We start from the raw sequence: 26,468 nt of genomic DNA on the forward strand, positions 1-26,468 counted from the left end.
CACACAGCAACAAGAAGACAATGTGAATGAGCGACTCTTGGCGAGAAAAAAAAAGGAGACCCTGTCTGGCAGAGAGCCATGGTGACACAGATGCTTTTGGTGAGAGGGGCGCTCTGAGCTGGCTCCCATCAAACACAAAGCCAATAGCAGTCAGGTTTTCTTTGTGACATTTTCTGCTTCTATGAATTTGCTAATGCGTCTTTCTACCCACCCGTCTAGCTCTCACTCTCTCGTGCTTTTGTGTTCTTTCGTTCCATTATCTCTCTAGCCACTCAACCTTTTGCTAAGGGTGTTGGCATTTTGCTGTGGAGTACACAGACCCACATTGAACGCTGTGCTCTGGTGAGGACTGGAACTTCAGGGCCTTGAAATAACTTCACACAAGCACCAACTTAGACGTACACTCATGCAGACACCCAGACACACACACCACAATAGACAGGGGAGGCAGAAAGAAGAGTTTCAGTTTCATTTTAATTCACTGTTCTGTGACCCTAATTCTTCTTTATAATTTTTGTCCTGTAAACAGGTACGTCATTACGCTGTCCTGAATTTGTACGTATAAACATGCAAGTAGTAAATGGGCACCCATAGTTTTGGAATAAACTTTATGCACCAAAATTGGTTGTGTATACAACACCTGTTTTGTTCCTTTTACTTTTGGATTCTTTAAAAAGAAAATTCTGAATTGTTGGTAAATGTCTCAAAGACAAGTGTCTATGAGCCTTGAAATCCCCCTGCATCCTAATAATATACTTGCAGTTCAATAAAAAAAAAAAAAAAAAAAAAAAAAAGGTTAAAACAACACAATGTCACGTCCTGGTCAACGTTGGCCTTCTGCAAGGCCTCTTCGTGCTGTTTAAAGTTTTAAAATATCAAACATTTACTAGCTCAAACTTTGTGACAAATTATAGGGAATTCACTGATCAGAAAATTATGCGTTTCTGCAAACTTCTTGGATGTCTGTGTACAATAAACTACAATATAGCACGAAACAAGACACCAAGACACTACACTGTACTAAACTTCCTGGCCAAATGAAAGGTCACCATTTCAGAACGGTCAAATTACTGGGTTTCATCAAGCAAATAGAAAACAACTGAGGAGATTTAAAATCCTGGAACTGAGTAAAGAGCTCGTTTAAGAAAGAAAAACACGAATGGAGATCACGTAAACACTTGAGGTTGCATTAAAAATTAACATTGAAAACCATAACCATGTTTAATAGTAAACAAAAGAGCATTTCCATACCTACACAATGCGATGAGAACTCAAAGGATTTGTACTAGATAGCCACTTGTAATGAGACAACAGGGTTGATTCAGTTGCTGATTAGGTTTAAACTTGGCAACATTGTGTGGCAATAAACTGAAGTCAGACGATGACCTGAATGACCAGGTTATCACATCAATGGAGTTTTTTTTTAGCACTTGTATTGTGGCCAGGCAATGTATTATATACTACATTTACATTTAGGCATTTGGCAGATGCTCTTATTTGGGCCGACTTACAAAAAGTGCTTTGAAGTTTACGTCACTGGATAGATACTTATATACTACACTACAATACGGTAGAATACTGTTAAACACTATATTTTACACTGAATGACAATATACATTACAGCACAAAACAAGACCTTGTAATATACTACACTGACCAATAATATGCATTTCCTTAAAACTGAACTCCACTACATCACAGAAAAAGACATTACAAAGAACAAGACACTACAATGTATTAAATGACACGATAATATTCCTAACCTGAAACATAACATGACAGGGAAGTCTGCAAGTAATGTCAAGTTAAATTTTATACCAAGTGTAGCTTATGAGTAACCACAACAAGAGCAGCAACAACAACAGCAATAACAGGTGCTGCATTTTCTGTGACAAGGTCCTGTTTCTATTTTGGCTGCAGTGTTTCTCCTCAAAAAAAAAAAAAAAAGGATGAGCTCATACATGAGGCAGAATAAATTGGGACTGTTAAGAGGACATTACAGGATATGAGGCGAAGATTCTTGTTTACAGGTTCTGTTAGAATGCCACAAGAATACTAACTTTTAGACTAAAATATGTGATGCGTGTGCATGTACGTTTCAAGCTCAAAGAAACAAAGCTCCTTAACCAAGTGGCTCGAGGGTCTATAACACTGAAACCGTCTGCAGCAGTCATTTCAACAGGTGTGAAATATACTGGAGGTGGCAGCCAGCAGAGCGGGTCGGCGTTTCCTGCCAGCGCAAAAAGTGGTCAACTACATACAGTACAACAAATTACATACTACATAAATATTTATTTTACATTTCAGAGATCCATCCTACTAACCCTCCCCTCCTTGTACCCATATGTGATGATCAAAAAAAACCAAACCCTCTTTGGTATACACTGATGGCACTGATTGTCTGGGTAAATATTTTATTGCTCTACCCTTATTTGTTAATTTTTTCTTGCTTTACTACGTATATGTATGTGTATATGGGATCAGGATTGTGAAATATAAAGCTATCCTTAGACATATCGTTTTTTTTTTCAGCACAACCTAGGCAATATGATAAACGGAATTCTGTGTGTAGGAAACACTAGGTAGTGTATAAAATTTGTGTGTTTAAATATAAATAAAACATTCAACATACCGTAAGTACTTATTCACATAAAAAAACTATAAAAATGCAAAGAAAATAGGTTATAATCATATAAACAGTGACAAATAAGTATCCAATCAGCCAATCATGTGACAGCAGTGCACTGCACTGTCACAAAGTCAATTTGCGCTATTTGTCCTGTCTAAACTACATTGGGCAAGTAGTGTGTGCGCGTTTACAGATTACGGTAATGAGACTTGATAAGCCGCAGTAAAAAAATTTGAATGGTGCGAATATCACCATCATAGCAGATTACTAGAACTCGGCTGGGAGTTATTGCCACACAGGCGCAGGATGTGCTTTAAGCACAGGATGGAGATGAGACTCTTGACCACAGTAAAACATTTGAAGGGTGCAGATGTTTTAAACAAGGCAAAAAAGCCATAGATCTGTAAACGACACAGGTAACTCAAAGCCCACTGCAGTCGTTCTCGTCAACATACAGGAAGTGGAACGCCAGACCCTTAAAAATCAACCCAAAAACTTGTCACCAACTTGTGAAAACCTACGCACAATAATTCACAAACACTACTTAAACATTGCTGGAGGTTATTGCCACATCCACTGTACAATCCTGATCTCACGCCATGCCATTTCAAAAAGTTTGGGGCATTAAGAGGTCCTGGGAGGCCAGTGTTTAAAATGTGACTAAATAGAAAAATCCATTGTTAGGTGATGCTACAGCCACGTATAGACAGGAGCCTAGAGAGCAAATTGGTCTTGCCGTCTTGTATTGGGAGAGCAACGTATCTCGTTGCCTATCGTAGACGTCTGTGGGCTTAGACAAGCAGAAGAGGTGGATAACGCTGTCCTCCATGTGTGTTACGCTGTCTCCAATGCTGCATGAGTAACATGTCGCTGGCATCACGTGCCACAGAGGAACCATCTTGCATTACGTGTTTTCAGCCATGATTTTTATTTTTTATTTTTTTTTAATGAGGAGCCATTTAACCTCGTGCCTCATTGGACTCACAGAAGATCGTATCATCAGTTAAGGGCACGTCCACACTTCTGATCCAATGAGAAACTGGTGACAGATCTTCTCAAGGCATACTTACCCGAGCCCCTGACTCATCGGAATCCACCTTCCCTTTTTGATCCAGCAGGCGGTAAGTCCTCTGACTGCACTTTGACCAACAAATGCAGAAGTGAATCTAATCACTTGCGCGTTATTTGTTCTGTATGTGTATTCATCACTAAATTATTATGAAAATGAGTAAGTATATTGTCTTTGGCTTTTAAAAAAAGGACCATGTGCAAACACGACCTTTTATATTAAAGGAGCTCCTGAGAGACCAGCTTTTGGGACGTGAAGCAGGCAGTACGATCATGAGATATAACTTATTATTGACACTGAATAAAAATTAGATTAGATTCAACTAAGAATGAAGGTGTAAAACTGACATTTACAGAAGACCTCAAGCACAGTACAGTATAGTGAGTAGACTCTTGACCACAGTAAAACAAGTGGTCAACTGAGCAAGTGAGTCAAAAATTGTTCTTCTCGCCTCCGTGTGGCGTAGTGGTAAAGCGCTCGTCCTATCATCCGGGGAGTGCTGGTTCGAACCCCCGGTGATGCTGTTTTCCTCTCACAGCTGGAGGCACAGAGAAAGCTGATTGGCCGAGCTCTCTCAGAGGGGAGGGATGAGAGGTACTTGCGCTCCCACATTAATCTTGGCTCTACAGCCAGTCAAGGGCGTCTGTGAGCTCGCGCACGCGGAAGGAACGGCTAGCGCTTTCCTCTGAATGTGTTACTCCCCCCCTCGATAGGATGCGGTCAGCTGACGTCCGTGGTTTGGAGGAAACACAGGATAGTCTTCGCCCTCCCGACTGAGTGCCTTAATGTGGGTGCCCCCTAGGGACGGGGAGGAATTGGCTACGACTAATATTGAGGAGAAAATTAAATAAAAAAAAAAATAAAAATTGTTCTTCTGATGATACTGAGGTTATGGAAAGATATTCAATGTCCTACATTTAAACTGTGGATTGAATTCATGATTGAGAATTTATCATATTAAAAAAATGTTAGCTTAAATGACTGGAGAGAATAGTAAAGTTGATATATGGGAGAATTTAATTTTTTTTTGGTTAAACTGTGATCCTGTCTTTACCTTTGGTGCTTTACTGTATTATCATTATTTAATTATTACTGTTATTTATGTTTATTTATTCATTTTATAGCTTGTTGGAACCTTTGTATGGTACTGTATGCTATATATGAAGAAAACCAATAAAAATCTCAAACAAATCTTTCAAACAAAGAAATTTGTCTTATCAGTGCTGGGCAGGTGTGAATGTGTTACATCAGTTCATTTTTAACTGTGGTCCGAGCAAAAACAAATTACTCACTTGTGATTTGCACAAAAGAAGAGCAGTGTGCAGTGATTAGTTTTTTGTGGTTTGAGTGTGTACTCTGTGCCGAAACAAAAAAAAAATATATATATATATAAGCAGAAGTGTTTGGAAATCTGCAACCAATATTTGGACCGATACTCTAAGGAAGACGAAAGGAGACAGATTGTAAAGAGAATCGTTAGGGGTGACTTGGTTTCATTACTACAAGTCTGAGAGTAAACAACAGATTATGGAACAGAAACATCCTTAATCAACAACCATTAAAAAGTCAAAAAAAAGTCAACCATCAGCTGGAAAATGAATGCTTACAGTTTTCTGGGATTCTTAAGGGCCAGTATTGAAACAATATCAGGAAAATTTTTCACTTGTTACAGTGAGATGCTTATTGAAGAGCTGAAGCCTTAACTTTGGATTAAACACAGAGGACTGCTATCCAAGTGCACTGTGATCTTGCATGAAAATGCATCTCCGCATTTTGACATGGTGAAGCATCCTCCTTTTAGTCCTGATCTTGCTCCATCACCTGTTGGTTCACTTCCTTCAAAGAATCGCTTCTGATAAAGAGCTGAATACAGCAGTCCATTCGTGGCTCGCAGCTCTGCCTACATTTTTTAATGAGGGAATATGAAAGCTTGCTGACAGATGAACAAAGTGTACTGAAAGGCAAAGAGATGGTTAAAAAAAACACGCATGTCGGTTTTGTGCCAGTGTTGCCACTCTAGCATCAGTGCCCCAAACTAAGTTTTCTTAGGTGAGCACTCAGCTGATGCTCCAGCAACTGAGCAAGCAGAGATGGATTGCCTGCTGGCACAATGAGCGCTAAGATCACACACAGTATCCAGGTGTCGTCCTTCCTGTGTTGGAAATACCTGCTTAGCTTGAACATCTTTGGGGAGGAAAAAATAGATGAATAAATACTTGATGCTTTCTTGACACTAGAGTTAAAGTGAAAGTGGCTGGTTATGAATATTAAATACAGCTTCAAGCAAGGCCTGCGATTGTATTTTTACATGAACAGTGGTAACACAATCTCATCAACAGCTTTTACCAGTTAAAGGCGTGTTAGATGCATATTCAAATGGAGACTGTGTTACGAATGAGACACTGTAAGGACACATGGGAATTCATTAAGCCACAGGGTTCATTAGCTGGGAAACAAACACTGAGAAGCACAAGTCCACCTGGCTTCACAGTAAAAGTCAGTCGATGCGCACACAAGAGGGGGAAAAAAACCCACACAAACACATGGTTTCTTTTGAAAGTTCATTGCTGAGCATTAGATTCGCTTGTGATGCTCAGAGACAGAGGAATGCTGGGAGTCTGTGTGTGGCAGGAGAGCACGCAGTGATTCAAGATCAGCCTGAAACCACTAATCACCCAACCAAGAACAAGACTGCTGCTTGTGCTAACAAGCTGCTGGCGTCCAGACACAGATGAAGCAGAGAGAACAGGGAAAGGGGTTCAGAGATGAAGACTGAACGTTTTCCAGCATTTAAACAACTAGATGAGATGAGTCATCATCGGCATCCGCTGTACGGAGTGTGTGAATCGCACAACCGCGCTACGTGATCGCAGGCGCCACCACAGAGGCTCATGATCTGGAGCAAGTTACAGCTTTTGTGTCAATGATATGAGTCACACTGGTGTGTTGTGGGACGAACCATAACTTCATCAGCTATCTCGACAATAACATGCTTGCAGAGTCTTATGTTTTGGTAGCCAACGTAATAATAAAGAACAAGCTGGTTAGTTATGGGAAAGAAATGAGTCATTATTATTTTTTCACATGGCACGTTGTGTTTATGCTCTTGACAAGAAGTCATTGGTTAACACTTCAACAATGAGTCATTATCTTCTGTAATTGAGCTGCATGTCAAAGTTCAGCCTAATCAATATAGTTATTTACATTCTGATGACAACTTTGAAGTTGACAAAAATGTTATGACGACCTTAAGGTAGGTCCCACTTCTTACGCTTGAATTTTTCAACCTTCTTTGTGAAGGACATCAGCCACATGTTATGAAAATAGCTAAAAAAAAAAAAAAAAAGGTTATTCCTCTTTTTGACCTACAGTAAACTACTGCAAGAGCTGGCCAGATATTATAGAAAACAAAACAAGCATGGTAAAAGATCATTCAGGAACAGAAACTAGATAGCATCGTACTGACTGAAACAACTGACTTGACAACACGTGCGCTTACTTGATTTTTATCTCTATGGTATGTCAAAGTAAGGAGGTGGTCTGTTTTCAGTTCTACCAGAACTATCTGAAATACAGCCCTCTGCAAAAGTCTATGAATCCCTCATTTCTTTGTATTTTGCTTCCAAAAAGGACAAACTTTATTCTATTTTTAATGTAGTCATGAGAAATAGTTCTCCACGGTTCCTGTAGGACCTTTTGGCCCTCATTTTTAGTCCAGTCCATTTACCTGACCAGTGTGAAAGGAATGTTTTTGTTTGTTAACCCACACGGTGACCTATAAATAATTAAAGCTGAAAAAAACAACAACAAAAAACAGGCATGAACCAGTGAAAAACAGGAGCAGATGATGTCAGATGATCAGACCAGTGATTAGTATACTGGTGATGCTGAATGCTGAGTGGTTGGAATAGATGAGAGGGGAAATGAGCTAACTGTTGAAGTTGTTAAATAACAATTTTTTTAAATTGTATCCTTAGGCACTCTGCAGCCTGTCTAAACAAAATGAATAAATTAAAAAAAGGACATTTAGACGGGTGACATTATAATAATTTTTAAAAATTTATTTATTCATTTAATTATATTCTTTTACGCTTACCCTGTACAGGAAGCTCCTGGTACACACTGGACAGGATGGCAATCCGTCGCATGCACGATTTGATTCAGTTCAACTGCACTAAGGTTTATTACTTGATTTGTCCTAAGCAGACATGTAAAGTATTGGAAACTAATCAACTTATTTCATGAACGCTGTAAAAAGTGAATCGTATTCGCTGCAAAACACTTTCTCTTTTTCATGCTTAACACTCCAATCCAGTAGGAAGCGGTTTTGCACCAATAAAATCAAAAGAAAAAGCATCAGGAGCAATAATTTCGATTTCGTAAAAGATGAAAGTGGTTGGTATTCCCTGCTAAAGCTGTGATATATGTTTAATGAAAGTCATTTTAGACAATTTAACATTTGTAAACATTTTAAAACGTGTGAATCAATTCAGAATTGAAACGTGACCAAGAAAAGATTTATTAAATTACATAATCTAAACTAAATCGCACAGCTCTAACAGTTTAGTCATGATCCGTTTGTCATAAAAAATTTTTTGGTTTTAGCATCTCAGTTGACTACAGTGTGTTTATAGTACAGTGTAAACTCTTGCATGCTGAACAATAAAAATCAGATACGGTCACTGATATTAACTTTAACATCAGATGATCAATCTTTGTTCACGAGAAGCCAGGGACAGGCCTGAATACACTTTGCTCAGGGGAAAGTGGGCTGCAGTAAAAGAAAAGAGGCCAGCTTGTTCCCCCACTCCGAACTAGGTCTTTAGCAGCACATCACAAAGCAAAACATCCATAACAGTCTTAACATGTCTGGAGTAGCTTTCAGTGGTTTATCCTAGACACTGCAGATACTGTTTAATTCATACCGAAGAGTAGCATAAAATAGAGATGTAAAGAAATCCTAACCAAGTGAATTTCATCTAAATGGTTTGTGTCCAAGTGTGCATATGCCTGTGTTTTGTGTTTTTAGAATAATCTTCTGAACACCTGTAAGCATTTGGGGAAGGTATTGTTATTCTGGGTGTGGTTTCGTAGCTTTGTCTCTGCACATGCGTTTCCTCACGCCCAGCGGCTGCAGTTTCTCCTCCCACTGCACTTCTGAACAATTATTTTCTTTGCTAATAGACATCACGCTTCAGCAGGTTCTTAGCGCCATTGACATGAGGTTCTGCCCTAAAAGCCCTGAGACATCAAGCTCAGTCGCTTGCCTCCCACACACACTCGCCCACCAGTGGGGTGACCTACATGGCATATTTTGCTGGTTTGAGATGAGAAATATCAGAAAGTGAGCTCATGAGAAATGCGTAGCAGTAAAAAGCCACAGAGTGATTACGAAGGTCTGCAGGCCAGACAACGATAACGTTCCAGATGTGTGTATGGCTGACAGATGGCACAGGGAAAATATCTATCCTTAATCTATCAGCCAGGGCATTCAAATTATTCACAACTAATTAGGTTTAAGAATTGCCACGCTGATGGGCATGATGAGGAAAAACAAAAGTGAAGACAAATATCCCGCAGCCACAGCAGGCAGACTCACTGACGCACTGGATCTCCCAATAGTTTACTGCTCTCTCTCTGGAGCTCAGCAGGCGATTGGCTGCCCTGCTGTGGAGCTGTGAAGTAGGAAGCTCCCCTCCCTCTCACTTTTCTCGGCACACTCTCCCAAACAGGAAGCTGCTCGTGGAGATGCGGCCGGCTGGTTGTGAGACTTGCTTACACCCACAGGAAAAAAAACAGTTTGCGAACACGTGCAGTAAGCACAAACTAAGTGTGCATAAACACAACCAGATGAAGAGAGAAGAATGAACAGTCGCCAAACGTGTTACATTTCCAACAAACAATACGTTTTATAATTAATTAACATTTTTTATAACTAATTAAAAATTAAGTAATCCGTGAACATGCAGCAAGTGGAACACCTGATCGCTCTCAGCCATTTCCACATTTTTGGGCCATTAGGGGAGTTCCTGGGAGGCCAGAGTTTCAGACGTGAAGCAGGCAGTCCAATCATTTGTCTTTACTGAGAAAATATTTTATCTTGATGGTATATGAGCACTAGTGAAATGCTGGGTAAAGTGTATTAGTGTAGCAGGCCATTATATACAGAAATAAAGGGAGTTTTATTTTTGGAACTGAGTTAAACACTTCAAGGCTGTCTGAGTGTTTGACTCTTGCTGTGAGATCAGTAAAACTATTCTTTTTGGGATTGACTTGATAATAAACAGATTACAATAATAATGGCTAATATTGAGGAGGTTCTTCTTTTGCCATGACTGCCAACAGTCAACCGCCATAACTGTGCATTCTTACACTTTTCTTTTTAAACCAGCATAAACCTTTTCAACAATTTCAAGTAGCTCTTCTATTGGGTAGGACTACATGGGCCAGTCTTCGCACCCCAAGCGCATCAGTGAACCTTAGCTGCCCAAGACTGTCGCTGGTTCATTTGTTTTTCTATCTTGGTATGTCCTGACCAATGCAGACTGAAAACATCTCACAAGAGCTGCAGGTTTGGAGTTGTTCTTATTCTTTGACAAGGGCCTAGTTTATGATGGCTAATGTAAAGTAGGTACAGTTACAGTATTTGTCACAATGGCACCTGGAAGTGTTTCATCGACATGGCAGTGCAGCAATAGTTGGTTGCATTTTTAAGCTCTAGTCTGCATTTAGGTATAGGTCAGGCAACATACCACGGCAGGAGTCAGCCAAGAGATTATGGCTAGCCTTTGAAGCTCACATACCTGCTACTGCTCTCCTGCAACACAAAAGCCTTCCTATGAAGCAGAACAAAAGTGCTAAAAAGTACCAGCCTTTTAACATGGATTAGCACAAACAGCCGCCCCTGTAACTATACACTTGATTCCCTATACATACATACACACATACAGATAAAGGCAGCACTAGGAAAGCTGTCTCTGAATTTATCCCAGCGTCCATGAGAAAACCTGACAACCTAACCTAATCAAAGGCAAGTGCTGACTGCCCACAACCACGGTGACGCTAGCAAGGTAAAACTACCAGAGATGACAACAAAAACAAATCTTGACAGAAACCAGACTCAAGAGCAAGTTCGATTATATAACTGGAAAAATGTTTTAATTCACATTAAATCCATTTTCATTGAGGTAGGGTCAGGTACAAAACTCTCTGAGGAAATTTAAGTCCTAAAAACTATCAAGCAATTTGAATCCTGAAATTTGAGGCCGCACAATCAGGTAAGAAAACTGATACAGTGTAAAATATGATATCCTGGTCATTTAGTACATTCATGTCGTCAGTTTATTTTATTTTATTGCCCCATAACGATGCTAAGCTTAGACCTAACCATCTGAAGCAACCCAAGATTATCACACAGCCAGAGGCTTGTACAGTGGGGGCACTAAACATGATGTGTGTATGCTTTATGCACTTCCTTTCAATCCGAACTCATCAGACCACATGACCTTTTTCCGTTGTTTCAAAGTCTAATCTTTATGCTCCCTAGCAAATTGAAGTCTTGTGGGTTATCGAAATATCTAGACTTCATAAAAAAACGTAATGTTGGACTGGGGAATGAATTTAGCCTGGTGGATAAGCTGACTCAGATTCATCATCTGTCCACCCATGTGCACTTTGTCCATTAAATACAGAAATATTTTTAAATAAAACAATCTCTTTCCTTTTCAGGTAAATCTTTTTTTTTTGTTGCACAATTGGAACCTAACCATAGGACGACAAAACTCACATGAGCTCTAAAAAATATGCTAGTTGTAGTGATTAACAAACAGCCTAATGTATAGGAAAAGAATCGCTGTAACTTTAAACTCGCAACCCCAGATTGCACTTACTGAACATAACTTTTTTCCCCCTCAGAGATCTATCCTTGTACGATCTTTGCCCTGTAATCGGACATGGAGGACAGAAATGATCACCCAGCGGGTTAAAGAACACAGTGAAGATTTTACTTGGATCATCATCTAATACAGACAGACAAGCTGTAGAGACTGCTAAAATCTACTAATACATGCTTAAAGCCAACACAAAATTAGGATGAAACCATCTTTAAAAAATAAAATAAATAAATAAATCTTTCTAGCCCCACCTTTTTCTCTTACTAGCATTTATGTCTACCACAGGGGAGCACGTGGGGACCATACTGACACACACTGCAGCACTCAGAGGGTAGAAGGGTCTCTTAGCTGACCTAATTGGCCAGCTGCCCACTTTCCCCACCAGCCTGGTAAATGCGTTTTCCCCTCTTAAACTTCTCTTCTAGTACACTTCCTTGTTTCATCAGCACACACATGCATAGATTTATACACTGCATGAAAACATACTGATGACAATTATGCATACAACAGCGTCTCTGACAGATGCATTTGCGTTCCCATGCAACATGACAAGCGTTCTGCTCAAAAGGGCCCCTGGTTCTGTAATCATGGAACCAAAGCGCAGACCACCCACAGCCAACTAACCATGACACAAAGATGTTTCTCAGTTCCCATCAATCATGCTGCCTGATACTTTCCTTGTTGTACTAGCATGTGTTTTAGGCACACATAAGAGAGAGAGCTCCATGACTGCACCCAATCACAGGTTCATTCATGAAGAATCTTGATGAGGTTCAAGAACTGTCATTTACTGACTGTGGTCCTTGTCCACCCGTGGCAGTCAGGTGCACTAGAGCTCCACAGTCAATAACATCTAATCGTATACGGCGCTCGACTTGCCAACTAGACGTAATGACTCCAAGGAATACAGAGTGTATGGATCAGATCATGCTGAAAAGTCTACATATCACTCATTCAGAAACATACCTGTGTGCAGATAGACTAAACAACTGCTCTCAAACATCAGCTAGAAACCCTGAGCAGACTAAACATTGTGTTTGAGTGAATTAGAGGTGTAATTGAGATGCTGGCAGAGGAATCAAATTCTGCAAACCCTCTAGTTGGGGGTTGAGGCGGCCTAGCTTCTCTACGGGGGAAAACCATCCGACACTTTGAATATTGACTAAGTGAGTAAGAGATCCCCTTTAGCTACTTGACTCGAGTTCTTTATGTTACATGAATCCTGATGCAATTCCGAATATTAGAAGAAAATAGACTTGATAAAATTCTCATGGTTGTGACTTTGTAACAAAAATGACTGGATGGAAGGTAGCATTTGTTGATTCTTGGGATCATTTAGATTATTGGCAAAGCGATTTAGCGTTTTACAAAAGAATTTTTAAAAACTTGTCTGCACTTACATTACTGCACCAAATTAGACACTTAATAGGGGTATACTATAGACATGGGTGAGAGAAAATTTTATTTGGTTACATTTCGTGATTCTTTTGTGTGACAATTCATATATCACCACAATAACTCCAAAATCTATAATTCTTTTAACTTGTGAAATAGAAAAAATGTTTACATTTCTTTATAATCCTAAGGGTGGTGCACTCTAAATTATCCACACATTTGCCGGCAGCACAACATTGTGTGGTAGGAGCAAATTATTTGCAAAGTTTGTTTAGAATCACAACAAAATTTTTAATATTGTAATAGGAAATTTTTAATTACAATAAGATTTTCTTTCTTATTTTGCCATAGTTGAGGTATACCTATGATGAAAATTATAGGCCCCTCTCATCTTTTTAAATGGCAGAACTTGCACAATTGGTGGCTGACTAAATAAATTTTTTTTTTTTTTTTACTGTATATTCCTTTAGATCACTATTACTGTTGTTGTATTGTAGTACTGCTAGTATTAAACATTCATTTGGTTACTATTCCCCTGATTACTGTTACAATTGTGTAATCTACTTCATGCTGCACTACAGGTAATTCTATAAGGTGATTGCCAGGTCCAGGTCTGTTTTTTTGTGCTTAAGAAGAGGCTCCGATAAATAGTTGATGGACTGAGTAAAGCTAAATACTTTAAGTTTAAAAATGATAATAAAAAATGTAAACACTTTTGAGTGCTATATGGCACATAAAGATGTCTCCGCTCCACTCTTAACCCTGACATGTTTGTTCTCTTCATTCTCTCTTTGCTGGGTCATTCCAGGTAGCAGCTGATAATTTCTCAATGTGCAGTGGGTGACATGTTATTCGAAAACACGCCTCGGGAGGAAGGAAAGAGACTAACCCTTGCAAGGATGCACGTACGCTGGCACAGTGCACACATCTGTGTGAACATAGCAGAGTCCACTGTGACTAAAACCCTGGAACATTATGATCTAATATAGCAGTTTAGAAGGTGGATTCAATTCTCAGTTGAATGCAGAGAATTATAAAAAAAAAAAGAAAAAGGAAAGAAAAAAATTACAATAAATCTCTTGCTAAAATAACAGGAACAAGAAATACAGAGGGGTGAAAAAGAGAGACGACTGAACCTCACTGACAACAGAAAAACAGGAAAAGGAAAGTTCCAGTGAAATGTGCTGGAAATACAAGAGTACTTGGGTAGTAAAAAGACTAGGAGATTGGCACTAATGGATATTAACTTATCATAATAATTCAAATGCTTGTTATCATGGACGATGAGATCTCTTTTTAGAACAGAGGATGTAAGGAATAAATGGCATGGGAAAGATATGGTGAAATGGAGAACCGCTACAACCTCAGAGTTGATTACTGTTCTCTAACAACACATCCAGACGTGTTTTCCTAATAAAGGCTTAGGCACAGACCGGAGCACACTTCTTTATCTTTTGTGATAGATACAGCACCACACCAAACGCGAGCACACAACTCTGATATTAAGATGGCAGTGACAAACTTTTAATTAGTCACTGATGTAGGTGGGTCTTTGTTCTAGCCCAGCATTTTTGTTGGTGCCACCGTGAAACCATTCAGTGCGTTGGCTGCCTGAAAACAAAGAACTGATTCGAAAATGAGTACCCGTCCTAAAGTAGCTCCAAAACTTCCTTGGAGGAAAAGGTGTACTTGTCAAATTTGCCATGATTGTGTAATATATTCTGGACTTTACTTTGGGATTAATAAAGTATGATTGATTGATTGATCCATCTATTCATCCTTCCATCCATCCATCCATACTACTCCCTACTGTGCCGGGATATGAATCTATGTACCATGCTCAAGGCAACTTGAAAAGGTGGTCTTGAGCACAGTGTGGCATACCTGGCCACAGCTAGAATCAGATATGAAAGTTGAAGAAGTAGGAAGGCAAGAGGGTCGCTGTTGAGTTTTTTTTCTGAAATATAAATGACATGGTTCTGTGAAGTTTGATTTCTTTGTACTCTTCTTATTTTTGTGATGATTGGCAGCTTTCAAAAAACAGCTTGCAAACCAATCAGACGCATGCTGCCACCTGATGTATCGGAGAGTGTAAACATTCTAGTGTGGTCAGAAAGCTGGTCAGCATGTGAGCGGAGAGCAGATTAGTGTGTCTGGTGTGAAAACAGCCTTATTTCTCTGTAACCACAGTAATTTAACAACAATTACTTTTTTTGGAATGTATCCAAAACTATCAAATTAAAAGTTATATTTAATACTGTGGAACGTCTGCAAAACAAGTTGGTTGTAACAAATACAAAATAGCCCTTTCTTTTGTCCTCTCTCTAGAAGTTGCGACAAAAAAAAAAAAAGCTTGCTCTGTTACTTAAAGGCTGCAATGCCCTCGGCCCTGAAGACTTTTCGGTACTAAAGAAATATAAAAAGGCAACTCACACTTACAAAGCACTGACAACTGAGACTACTTACAAAAATGGAAAAAATTAACATCTCACAAGTAACCATCTGTGGAGGGTCTGCTATACAAAAAGAAGCTGTTATTAAAAAAAAAAAAAAAAGATATTGTATTAGAACAAGTGCATTAACACAAACCTGTGATTTGTTTTGGAACTTCTACCCAAACCTTCACTATTACTGAAAATCAATAAACATAATCTGATCAACCAGAGTATACAACAGTGCTAAGATTTTAAAAGCAATGGCAGACAAAAGCCTGATGTTTATGCCTTTTTTTAAAACCATCTAGCATCAGGATGTTAGGCTACTTGAGACTTTTTGCAACATGGTTGTGTTTGTGATGTGTGTCCAAAGAGAGAATTTGATATGGCTTAAATGGCTAAATCTAGCAAATTACTAATACTGTTCATGAATTTTAATCATTCTCACTGCTTAGAATATTGATTTCAGTATCGATTTGTTCTCTGATGATAACCCAGACAGGTTTCTCTTACATTCAGAGGTCAAATCACGGCACAGTAGTGACATTGTACAAAGCAATTGAAAAAAAACAGGCATAATACAACCCTCTGTGGGAGCCCAGATACGACATGGCTCTGTGCGTGTGCAAGTGCATGTGTCTGTGCGTGTGCGCTCGACAGCACTAAGAGATCTAGGGTCTTCCACTACAAAGCAGGAAATTACCCAATAAAGCGGTCACTTTCAGAAAACAAAACAACCTCATAACACTCTTTACATTTTTTTTTAAAACCTTTATACTATTGCTGCATTGGTCTTTCTGCAAGCCTGTAGTGAATCGTTGGTGGCTTGATGCAAATCTGGCACCAATAAAAGTAAATAGTGTTACCCGAGACATTGTGAATAAAGACAGGCATCTCTAAACAAAGCATTCCCAAACAAAACAAAAAATTTATTTTATTTAAAAAGGTCTGATCTGATTAGAAAGTGGTTGATTCTAAATGAAGAGAGAACTTGAGGCACGGACACTCCTCCCACACCCACCAATTGCATAAGAGCAGATAGAAATGGTGTCAGAGACAGACTACAGCAAGCAGTTGTTAGTGACTGAGAGGATCAGGCGAACCTACTGCCTGAGAGATATCCTAGGGAAGGGCAGAACCAACGTCACGGTATTAAAGAAAAAATAAAAGCAGGAAGCCTTTATAATAGCAAAAACTATAACATTTTTTTATATGTGCCTATGAAACAACCCTTTCTAGATTAAGTCCCTGTTTACGGTTAGAACACTGCAGTCTTCCAGGAAGGCTTTCCTCTAGATTGTCATGAGTGGCTGTGGGGATTTGGGTTCATTTAGTCACAAGAGGATTAGTGAGGTCAGGCTTCGATGTTTGACGAGGCCGGGGGTGTGCAGTCAGTGTTCCAATTCGTCCCAGAGGTGTTCAGTGATGTTGAGGTCAGGGTTCTCGAGTTTTTTCCCACAACAGTTTATGGTTTTCTGATTGTGCACTTAAGTTGAATGAAGGCCAAGTCTATAAAAACTATAGCATATTTTAACATTCTATACGATTTCATCAAGATGCTTCCATCTTAATAGCAACACTTAGGGAAGAGCCACAGATGGTCATGTATTCATGTATTTTTTTTTCCATATAGTCTAGATATAATTAGTTATAGATTTCCTATTCCAATTCTACTTATTGCATTCATTGGAAACATGTACCATACATTACATGGTACTACAAACATAGTGGTCTCAAAGCTCTTCATGGAAAAGCATATTGACGCATTACTGGTTACAATTTCACACCATTAGGACTCCGGGGTTTGCACGATCATCCGGAAATCAGGTGTTTGACAACTGTTAATCACAGGAGTCTGTAAAATTACGCAAGTAGAAGAGGGGGATAGGTCTTTCGCCAGTGTGCAGAGAGCAGCAGTTCAACAAGTCAGTGATAAGGTGACACAACGTCACAAGTCAAAATAACACACAAGCAGTGTAGCATAAATGCAAAAATACTCTAACCTGATATTAACCAAATCTCCAAATTAATTTATGCCTCGAGACTAAAGCAATATCCTGAAAGGAAGTTACATGTTTAAATAAAAATGTGACAATCAGCCAGGTAGATCAGTTAACAATTCAGACATTTAGTTTAACCAAATCAAAGCACATATCAGCCTTAACCCCTCCCTGCTGTGGTGTTTGTGTGTTTAACACTATTCTTTAAATATTATTCAATAGTCATCTTTTGCAGGATTATCATTCTGATCTTACTGGTAGGAGACGCACCTCAGTGCGTAATCCTTTCTATTATGCAAGCGTTTCTGTTCCGTGTAGGGTAAAAAAAAAGTTCTGTTTCACACAGAGAAAAAAAGATCATATCAGATTTATTGCCAGAAATGATGTCAGTGGTATTATCAAACCAGCCATGTTTACATGTCATTGTCATACTGCAGATTTTTTTAGATTGGCATGACAAAAGGAAAAAAAAAAAACTTCCTTAGCTGTAGAAGGGTTGAACAACTGGGAATCAAATTCTCCTAGAGCTACAAGTTGTCACCGTGTCCAAGAAGGGAAAACAAATAAAATCAATCAATCGATCCACTGTCACATTTAAACGTTCTGCATTCAGCACAGATGCATGCACCGTCATTACTCCCGTCACTTGTTTGGATTTCTCCACTCCTGCTATCATTAGCCGCATCAGACATCTGAGGCCACAGAAGCTCCCTTCGTCAGCTGACACTTACCCTGAACCATTAAAACTGAACTGTTCATCCCTTTAATATACTAACAGCACACCTCTCAAAGTAAAAGCAAAACATCTGATATATACTTTTCCCAATAAGATAATAAAAGGAAAAAGGAAGCAAAGAAAGAAAATGTCAGTATAAAATAATACAAAGTAGAAATCAAACATGTTTACCTTTTGGAGACTAGTAGGATTGAGTTGTGTCTTATCGATGATTTTTATGGCCACCTGCAAGAAAGGAAGGAGACAAATTAGATTTTATCGACCCTGCAGCTCACAGGGGAACATTAATGAACTAAAATGGGAAACTGAAAAAAGACTTCTCTAAAGAATCTCTATGACAAAGTTACAAGTCCATCACTATAAACACTAAATTAATCAAAAAGACACACACAAATAAAAACATGAAAATCTGATTAGTTTTAAATTCATCTTTTTAATACTAAATGGACCTGCCAAACAGTAAGCGAGAGAGGAAATTTACAGGTGGATGAGACTGGGAAAAAAGGAAAAAAAAAAAAGTCAGTCAATGCCTAAATCTCACCTCTCGTCCCGTCAGGATGTGTCGCGCCAGTTTGACCTTGGCGAAGTTGCCCTTGCCGATAGTTTTGAGCAGCCGGTAGTTGCCAATATGCGGCTGCTCGTCGGCACACGAAGCGATAGAGTTGCGGCATCGAGCCCCGGAGCGACTGGATCTCGTGGCACCATCGTTCCGCCCGTCACTGTGCGAGGTGTGCTGGAGATACACCACACATAGACTCAGAGTTCAGCAATACTTTATGATCACCTCCATGCCATGCCACATTGATGCAATGATTCGAACTCAAGGAGCCCTGACCCAGTATTAAGTGCATAAATCAACATAATTTTTCTGTATCGTTAATCCCTTTTGATAGATCTTGGGAAATATTTTGAAATACTGGAGTTTGGATTTTCATAAGCTGTCATCAGTAATCATTAAAACAAAAAAATGCTTGAAACATTTAACTTTATGTGCAACTAATCTGGAATATATGAGAGTTTCACCTTTTAAATTAAACAAAGCAATGCAAAGTTCACAAAACTACAATGCAAATAAATCAAGTCTTTATTAATAACTAGACATACAGGAGGGTTTAACATAAAAATGATATATGTTAAATTAGAAGATCCAGAAAAAGATTATCACAATCTTTTCAAAATAATGCTTTTTAAAATGATTTTGACATAGGCAAAAGCCTCAAAGCCTTGACAGCGGGAAAGAATATGCATGTTAATACTGCTGGCTAAACACATAACACCATGCTGTTTCCTGGATTTCAGCCATGACTTCCTCTTTCTTTGAACAACAGCATAGTGAAATGCTTGGTTACAGCAAGAATGACTTTCAGAGAGAATTTACAGTTTGAAAAGCCAAGGCATTAATCTGCTGAACCAGAGTAATGAACACTTTAATGGCCCAACTATATGTTTAAAACAACTAGTCAGTCTCTGGTACAAGAGTGGAACAATGACAAAGAGGTAAAATACTCAGACTATTCATGTAACACATAACAGATAACATTATATAACAGACAATGATGCAGATGTGATGATAAAGGGATAACCTGATAATGATTTTGTCGTCACCAATGACTTCTGGAATAACGGCTAAATCATGTGGGAAATCGCCTGCAAATTGTCACTAGAAGGTCACTAATATCTGTCAAATTAATAAAATAATTAAAAATGTTCCATACAGTGAACAGAGTTCCAATCTGAAAGAGTGGACATGTTTTGAACCCTGGTTAGTCTTATCAGCAGGGAGTGGTTTCTCCGAAACATATTTATGTACTTTTGCCCAGCACGTCAGCTGAGCTCCAGCAGCAACCTGGGTCACTACAGGTAGAATAGAGGTCACAAATATGTGCAGGTGATGAAAGCACCACTAATTGAACACTGGCAAGTGTCTGTTTTTTTAGTTTTTTTTAAAAAAAAAAGGTCATATCCGGAGATGTCAGAAGATCAAACATCTCAGAACTGCTCTATTAAATCAGGACATTATGGCAAAGAGACTAGTTGGAAGCCAATGCTGAGGATAAGCAAGGCACTTCATTTGTAAACAGACCTGAAGATGGTAGTTCACAGGTGCTCACCATCTGATCTCACTTGCTGTGACAGGATCAGCCAAGAAAGAGGGGGAAATAAAACAAAGGAGGTGTGCGAAAGTGCTAGATAATTACCCAAAGAGACTTGAAGCTGTAATTGCTGCCAGCGGTGCTACAACACGGTACTGCATAATGGATCTGAACAGTTGTCTAAATGAGAGATTTTACTTTTTGATTTGAATAAATTAGCAAAAAATTTAAGAAACTTTTATTATCGTGTGTAAATTAATGGGCCATATATTTCATTTTATTATTATGAAAACTGCAAAAAATGGAGTGGGTCTGAACATGGTACGATATTTAGAATAGAACATCAATATGACTTCGCAGTAGTACAAGTAACAAGTAATCTGTCAGTACGAGTAATCTGTAGAATTGTGACAGCTCTAGTTAAAAAAAAAATACTTTAAAAAAAAAAACAAGTAAAACATAAAAATATAAAATACACAAAAAAAATCCCTAACATTAAGCTAGATTTATCATACGAATATTTTTCACCCAACTGCATTACTACGGGCCCTTTCTCTTCATGTCATTAGGAAATTATTCCTTGTATAAATTATCAAATGAAAAGAACAAGTTGTAGCATATGAGAGATAGAATGTGAATTATACCACAAGATTTGCTTTTTAACTGTTACAGAAATCTGGTACATAATCGATCAGGCAATGATTTCTCTACTATTGTCTCTCTATGAAAACCCAGCATCAATCTATCTAGGACAGAGATGCCCAAATTAGTACATAAATCATTTAGGCAGACAGCTGAGTAATATCTGATGAAGGCAGACACAACTACGTGGCTACGGTAAAAGCGAGCTGGAGTTGAAAACAACCGCAAAGATGAAAGTAAGAAATATGGTTTATAAAAAAAAAACAAGATATTGCATCCCTGACAACAATCGAAGTTTTTATTCTCACATCAAGCTCAGAGTAGATCATAAACAGACTATGTAGCCTTTCAGCCCTACTTCCTAACATGTATGTAAGGAATAAAAAATTTAATATTACTAATAATAGTTACAACATTCATTAGTTTGACTTTCATCTTTTAATTGATTTATAGTTTTAGTTTATATTATGGGTTAGCTACTGTTATCACTTGCGTTAGTGCTGCACAATTAATTGCACAGAAATTGCGATATGGACCTGTGAAAATATTTAATTGCAAAAGTATGCAATTTATCAGAGGTAATATACACGTTGTCAGGAATTTATGTAAAGCGTGTCAGTAATTTTTTGCCTTTAATTGTCAAATAATTGTGCTTCCTGGGATGGAGATGGAGAAGCACAGACACTGGAGACTCCTTCTATGAAAGTTTAAGAAGTTACCAAAAAAAAAAAAAAAAAACTTTTTTTTTCTTTTGTTAAATTAAACATTTTATTTGGCTTGCAATTATATATATTTAAATTATGAGACATGTTCTAAAAAATCAAGATGGAGAATTTAACAGCGCTGTTATATAAACATGCTGAATTGAAAGTTGATGATAATCCTACAAATTCTCATAATCCACTGCTCACCCTGATAAACTGGACATCCTCTAAAGATTCGCCAAACATAAATAAATACAAGCAGGCATTTATCTCCATCATTAAACTTAAACGTGACATTAGTTCAGATGTCTCAAACATTGACGTACAGAATTCTGTAACTGAGCCAACCACTTACATAATCAGATACAGTCCAGTTAGCTATTGACTGAACGCTTCAAACCGCATATCCAACGTTCTCTGACCTTGACGGTTTAAAAATAAATAAATAAATAAATAAATAAAAACAGTTGCCAAAATATTCAGGGCAAGTTAAGGCAGCGTTTATTAGGATGACGAACTATCACAGACATGTGGCTAAAAAGGCGTGAAATATCTGCAGATTGCACCAAAACCAGAGTCTGTGCATGTTTTTTTTAAACAGCAATGATTTGTACCGGCAGTGTGAGGACATTTTTGTCATCCAGGCCAGTCCTGAAGCTTGTCCCACATTGGAAGCCATTGTAATAAAGCTGTATCCAAACCTTAAGAGGTCACAACAGCAGGAAGTATAATTCCAATATTTAGAGAACATAATATATTTAGGGTACTAGACATATATATATATATATATATATATATATATATATATAAATAAAAAAAAAAAATCACACCAAAAAAAGTCTAAGCATTTAAATGTTTAGATACATCTGTAATGAGTCTCTCATTCAACACTTCCTTGATTACTATTTCTGTGCAGCCCTCAATTTTAGTAGTCAAAATTAGAGGAATAATAATAATAATAATTAAAAAGACTCTGCACACAGCCATGTAGGACAGCAGAATAAAACCCTTACAGCCTTTCCAGATGACATACATCACTTCAGTAGAGACCTACTTTGTAGCCAGATTCTAACAAGACAAACAAAAGCTATCATTTCATTTATAACCAATATTTTCCATGTACCAATCTATTAAAAATCCTTTGTACTTAAATTACCTGTACTTGTGAGTTTACTGTAATCCTCATTATAATAAACACAAAAGCTTTCCAATCGCCTCCTGCTCCATACCCAGTCTGGGGGGGGCTAATCCTTAAACATTCGTCCTTGAATACTTTTGGGATAAAACAAACCCCACCACCACACACACACACACCAAAAAAAAAGGGAAAAAAAAAAAAAAAAAAAAAAAAAAACTTACTATGGTAATGCGGTGTCTCTTGACCGAATGCGAGCCCTTCATGTTAGCATTGGTTAGCTAAATAATGTCCACACAGACGAGAGCTTTCCTTTTGGGAACGCCGACTGCTCATCGATCCACAGAAACGGACTGATGCTCATGTCTATGCTCCATCCTTAGATTATAGTGAGAGAGGGGAGGGCTGAGTCGCTCCGTTTTCCAAAGAGCCAACAGCTGGCTATTAACACTTACACACTTTATCAGCCTTCAGGGAAACCACTACATTGCATAGACCTGCACACATTCTCTCATTACAGCGATCCTCACTGCACATCCTGTCAGCAGAGTACTGTCTTAAAGCTAGTTTTAATTTTTTTTTATTAACACTGTTACAAGTATCAGTAGACAAATATCATCATGATCATAGTCTGTTCATTAAAAGTGATGGATAATAGGACCCCATAACTATAAAAACATTATTTTAAGAATATTTTATGTCTAGAAATTATTATGAATTTTTTGAAGTCGTCATAATTAAGTGTTACAAACATCCAGGTCGTTAGGAAAAATATAGCATTTGTGTACCTCTACACAAAAATAAGACACGCTTTGCAGCCAAACGTTTGCAAACACTCGATCATCACACCCATATGTGGTTCTTCTTCAAACTGCTGCAGCACACAATTGTTTCAAGTGTCTCTGCATGCTTGTCTGTAAAAAGTTTTGAAGACTTCCCCTCAGTGGAACTAAGCATGTTCCAGCATGACAGTGCCCCTGTGCACAAAATGAGCTCGAAAGGCAAAAGTGTCTAGTAAAAAGCCTTCCCTGAAGTGTGGAGATTATTTACTAGAATGCAGAGACTAAATCAGGAATTGGAAGTTTAAAAAAGAAAAAAATAATAAGTAAAAAAACCCACAGAAGCACATCTGGATGTGATGGTCACATATGGTGAAACTGTGGCGTAGTCTTTAGCAGCTGGCCTCACATCACCAGGGCTGAGGGTTCAATTCCCATTAGATTTGAATTGGCAGACACCCTTATACAGAGTGACATACATTTTTATTCCAGTACACATTTGAGCAGTTGAAGGTTGAGGGCCTTTCTTAAGGGCCCAACAGTGGTATTTTGCTGGGATTTGGACCGGGATTTTGCAATCAGTAGTCCTGTGCCTTAACCACCGAGTTACCCTTGTCCCACCTCGGGTCTGTGTGCGTTGAGTTTGTATGCTCTCCATATGCGTGGTCGATTTCCTTCAGATATTCCGTCCTCTTCCCACAGTTCAAAGACATGCAGATTAGGTTAACTGCTTTTCACAAAATTTACCATGGTGTATATGTGTATGGGTGCGCCATGTGATGGATCAAAAGCAGTTTATTTTAGACTCTGACTCCGAGGTCCCCAGTTTGATCTCGCACTTACTGAAGTTTAAAAGCACGTTCTGTCAGTAAGCGAATAGGTTTCCACCAGGATCTTGATTTCATTATAAAAAACATGTCCACTTTACACAGAACTGGCAATGCTGAAATACTCTTTGGTGTGAATGAGCATGTGATGTTCATCCGTCATATAAAGGTGTCTCAGTCTCGCACCCCGGGTCTCCAAGATATACCATCAGCAAGAGGCAGTTACTGAAGGTGATTCAAGAGATGACTCTCCAGCCACATGTCATGGGTTGCAATTATATTTAGCCAATCCGACAAGCTCATAAGGTCAAATTTAACTTCATGCCACACAATCTGACAGAACAAAAACAGCTGATAAAATAAATAAATAAATAACCTTTCAACATGTACTGCATTTAATATTTTATGAGTTCCTCGGCTGTGATGATGATAAATGTAAACACGTGGGAAGCAAATCGTGACTATTTTCTAGACTGTAGTATTAAAGGTGAGATTTGGGGATCTGTCTGTACCTCAACAATGAGTCTTTGTCAGTGTGATCTGAAGGCACATGATGGACCTCGGTTAATAGAACTTCCTCTCTCTGCGCCTGGTGGAGTAACACTAACTCTAACTCACTGGGTGAAGCCTAAAGTTTATAAAGTGTCCCGAAAGTGGAGGGGGAAAAAAAGTTTGCCTCATGAGCCAAACCAAACTGATGTACTTACATTTTCCGTGTCTCGCTCATTGACTGTAGGTAGCGGTGTTCGCGTTGACATTTTAACGCGTCTCGGTCTCCTTTCCAAGCGTGTCTACTCGAAGGAAGAGTGGAAAGCAGCTATCCGCGGGCTGATGAAGACCATGGAGGAGACTGCGATCCGAAAGCGAACTTTCAGCAGCAACAACAAACGCCGGAAGACGCCGCCGCCGCTCCACTCCACATTCATAAAGTCATTCACCGAGCCGCGTTACAGCACGCAGCGCCCGCGAGTCCAACCGGTGGCAGGGAGCACAAACTTCTGCACTGCTGAGCACGCGCCCACCATAACCGTCACTTTAGTTTCAGAAGTCAGCAAACGCTGTCAAATAAAACTAAAAGTTGTTATTCAAGCCCGTGGAGCTCAAACAGGCCCACCGAACTGCACACACACTCACTCTCTCTCACACACACACACAGCGGTTAGGCGAGAAAGAGGAGGAGACTTCAGGTTGTATCCGCTACAAAGGTCTGCTGGAGATTTCCGAAGTTATTCAAGTTCAGTCCGACAGTTCAGGGTCCGACTGGCGAGGCTACTCCGTGAAAAAATTCGCCCGGGAATCCCCAAGTGCTGGTTCAGTTCCACCCATCCCAAAAAACTCAGCGCTGCCCGGAGATGTGCTGCTGAATCCAAGATGGCCGCGTATTTGCTAAACAACCCTAAACCGAGCCTAGAGCTGCCGGAGGAAGTGACGAAACAGGCGGCTTCAAATCTGATTGGCGCTCCCGCCGCGCGAGGGCTGTTTGGTGTTGCTAGGGTGATTTAATGGACCGACGAAAAACGGCTACCTTTGCCCTATTTACAAATAATAATAATAATAATTATTATTATTATTATTATTTAATTATTATTATAAATATATTATTATTATTATTATTATTATTATTATATAGTAGTAGTATATAGTAATAATTATTATAAACATATATTAACAATATTATTATTATTATTATTATTATTATTAATAATAATAAATATTATTATTATTATTATTATTATTAATAATAATAATAAATATTATTATTATTATTATTATTATTATTATATATTCCGCATTTATCCTGTATACAGCCTAGCTGCCAAGGTTTTGCATAGCACAAACACATACCCACAAACACTCACACACTCATTCATACACTACAAGCAATTTGGGATTATTAAATAGCCTAATCTGCATGTCTTTAAACTGAGGGAGAAAACCGGATTAATCGAAAGAAATGCGCCAAGCACAGTAAGAACATGCAAACTCCATGCACACAGACCCCCTACGCAGGAATCTAACCCGGACCCTGGAGGTGCGAGGCGACAGTGCTAACCACTAAGCCACTGTGCATCCATAATAATAATAATAATAGATCATATGCAAGGGTAAATAAAAAATTATCTGCACTTTCT

General features: G+C 38.7%; 1 protein-coding gene across 3 annotated transcripts in view; it reads right to left on the reverse strand.

Moving 5' to 3' along the window:
* The window catches only part of mark3b (MAP/microtubule affinity-regulating kinase 3b), a 52,940-nt gene extending 27,214 nt beyond the window's left edge, over positions 1 to 25,726 (reverse strand). The window contains exons 1-3 of one of the 3 annotated variants that reach the window (XM_053488575.1): positions 25,044 to 25,726; positions 18,698 to 18,889; positions 18,328 to 18,381 (exon numbers count right to left, since the gene is read on the reverse strand). In XM_053488575.1, coding sequence (XP_053344550.1) covers positions 18,328 to 18,381; positions 18,698 to 18,889; positions 25,044 to 25,094 — 297 coding nt within the window. In that variant the 5' untranslated portion in view covers positions 25,095 to 25,726. The remainder of the gene's footprint in view (positions 1 to 18,327; positions 18,382 to 18,697; positions 18,890 to 25,043) is intronic. The other 2 variants (XM_053488573.1, XM_053488574.1) reach the window with 2 other exon arrangements.
* Between the last annotated feature and the right edge of the window lie 742 nt (positions 25,727 to 26,468).

This window comes from Clarias gariepinus, chromosome 27 (genome assembly GCF_024256425.1).
Source record: "Clarias gariepinus isolate MV-2021 ecotype Netherlands chromosome 27, CGAR_prim_01v2, whole genome shotgun sequence".
In the NCBI taxonomy this organism is placed as follows: Eukaryota; Metazoa; Chordata; class Actinopteri; order Siluriformes; family Clariidae; genus Clarias; species Clarias gariepinus.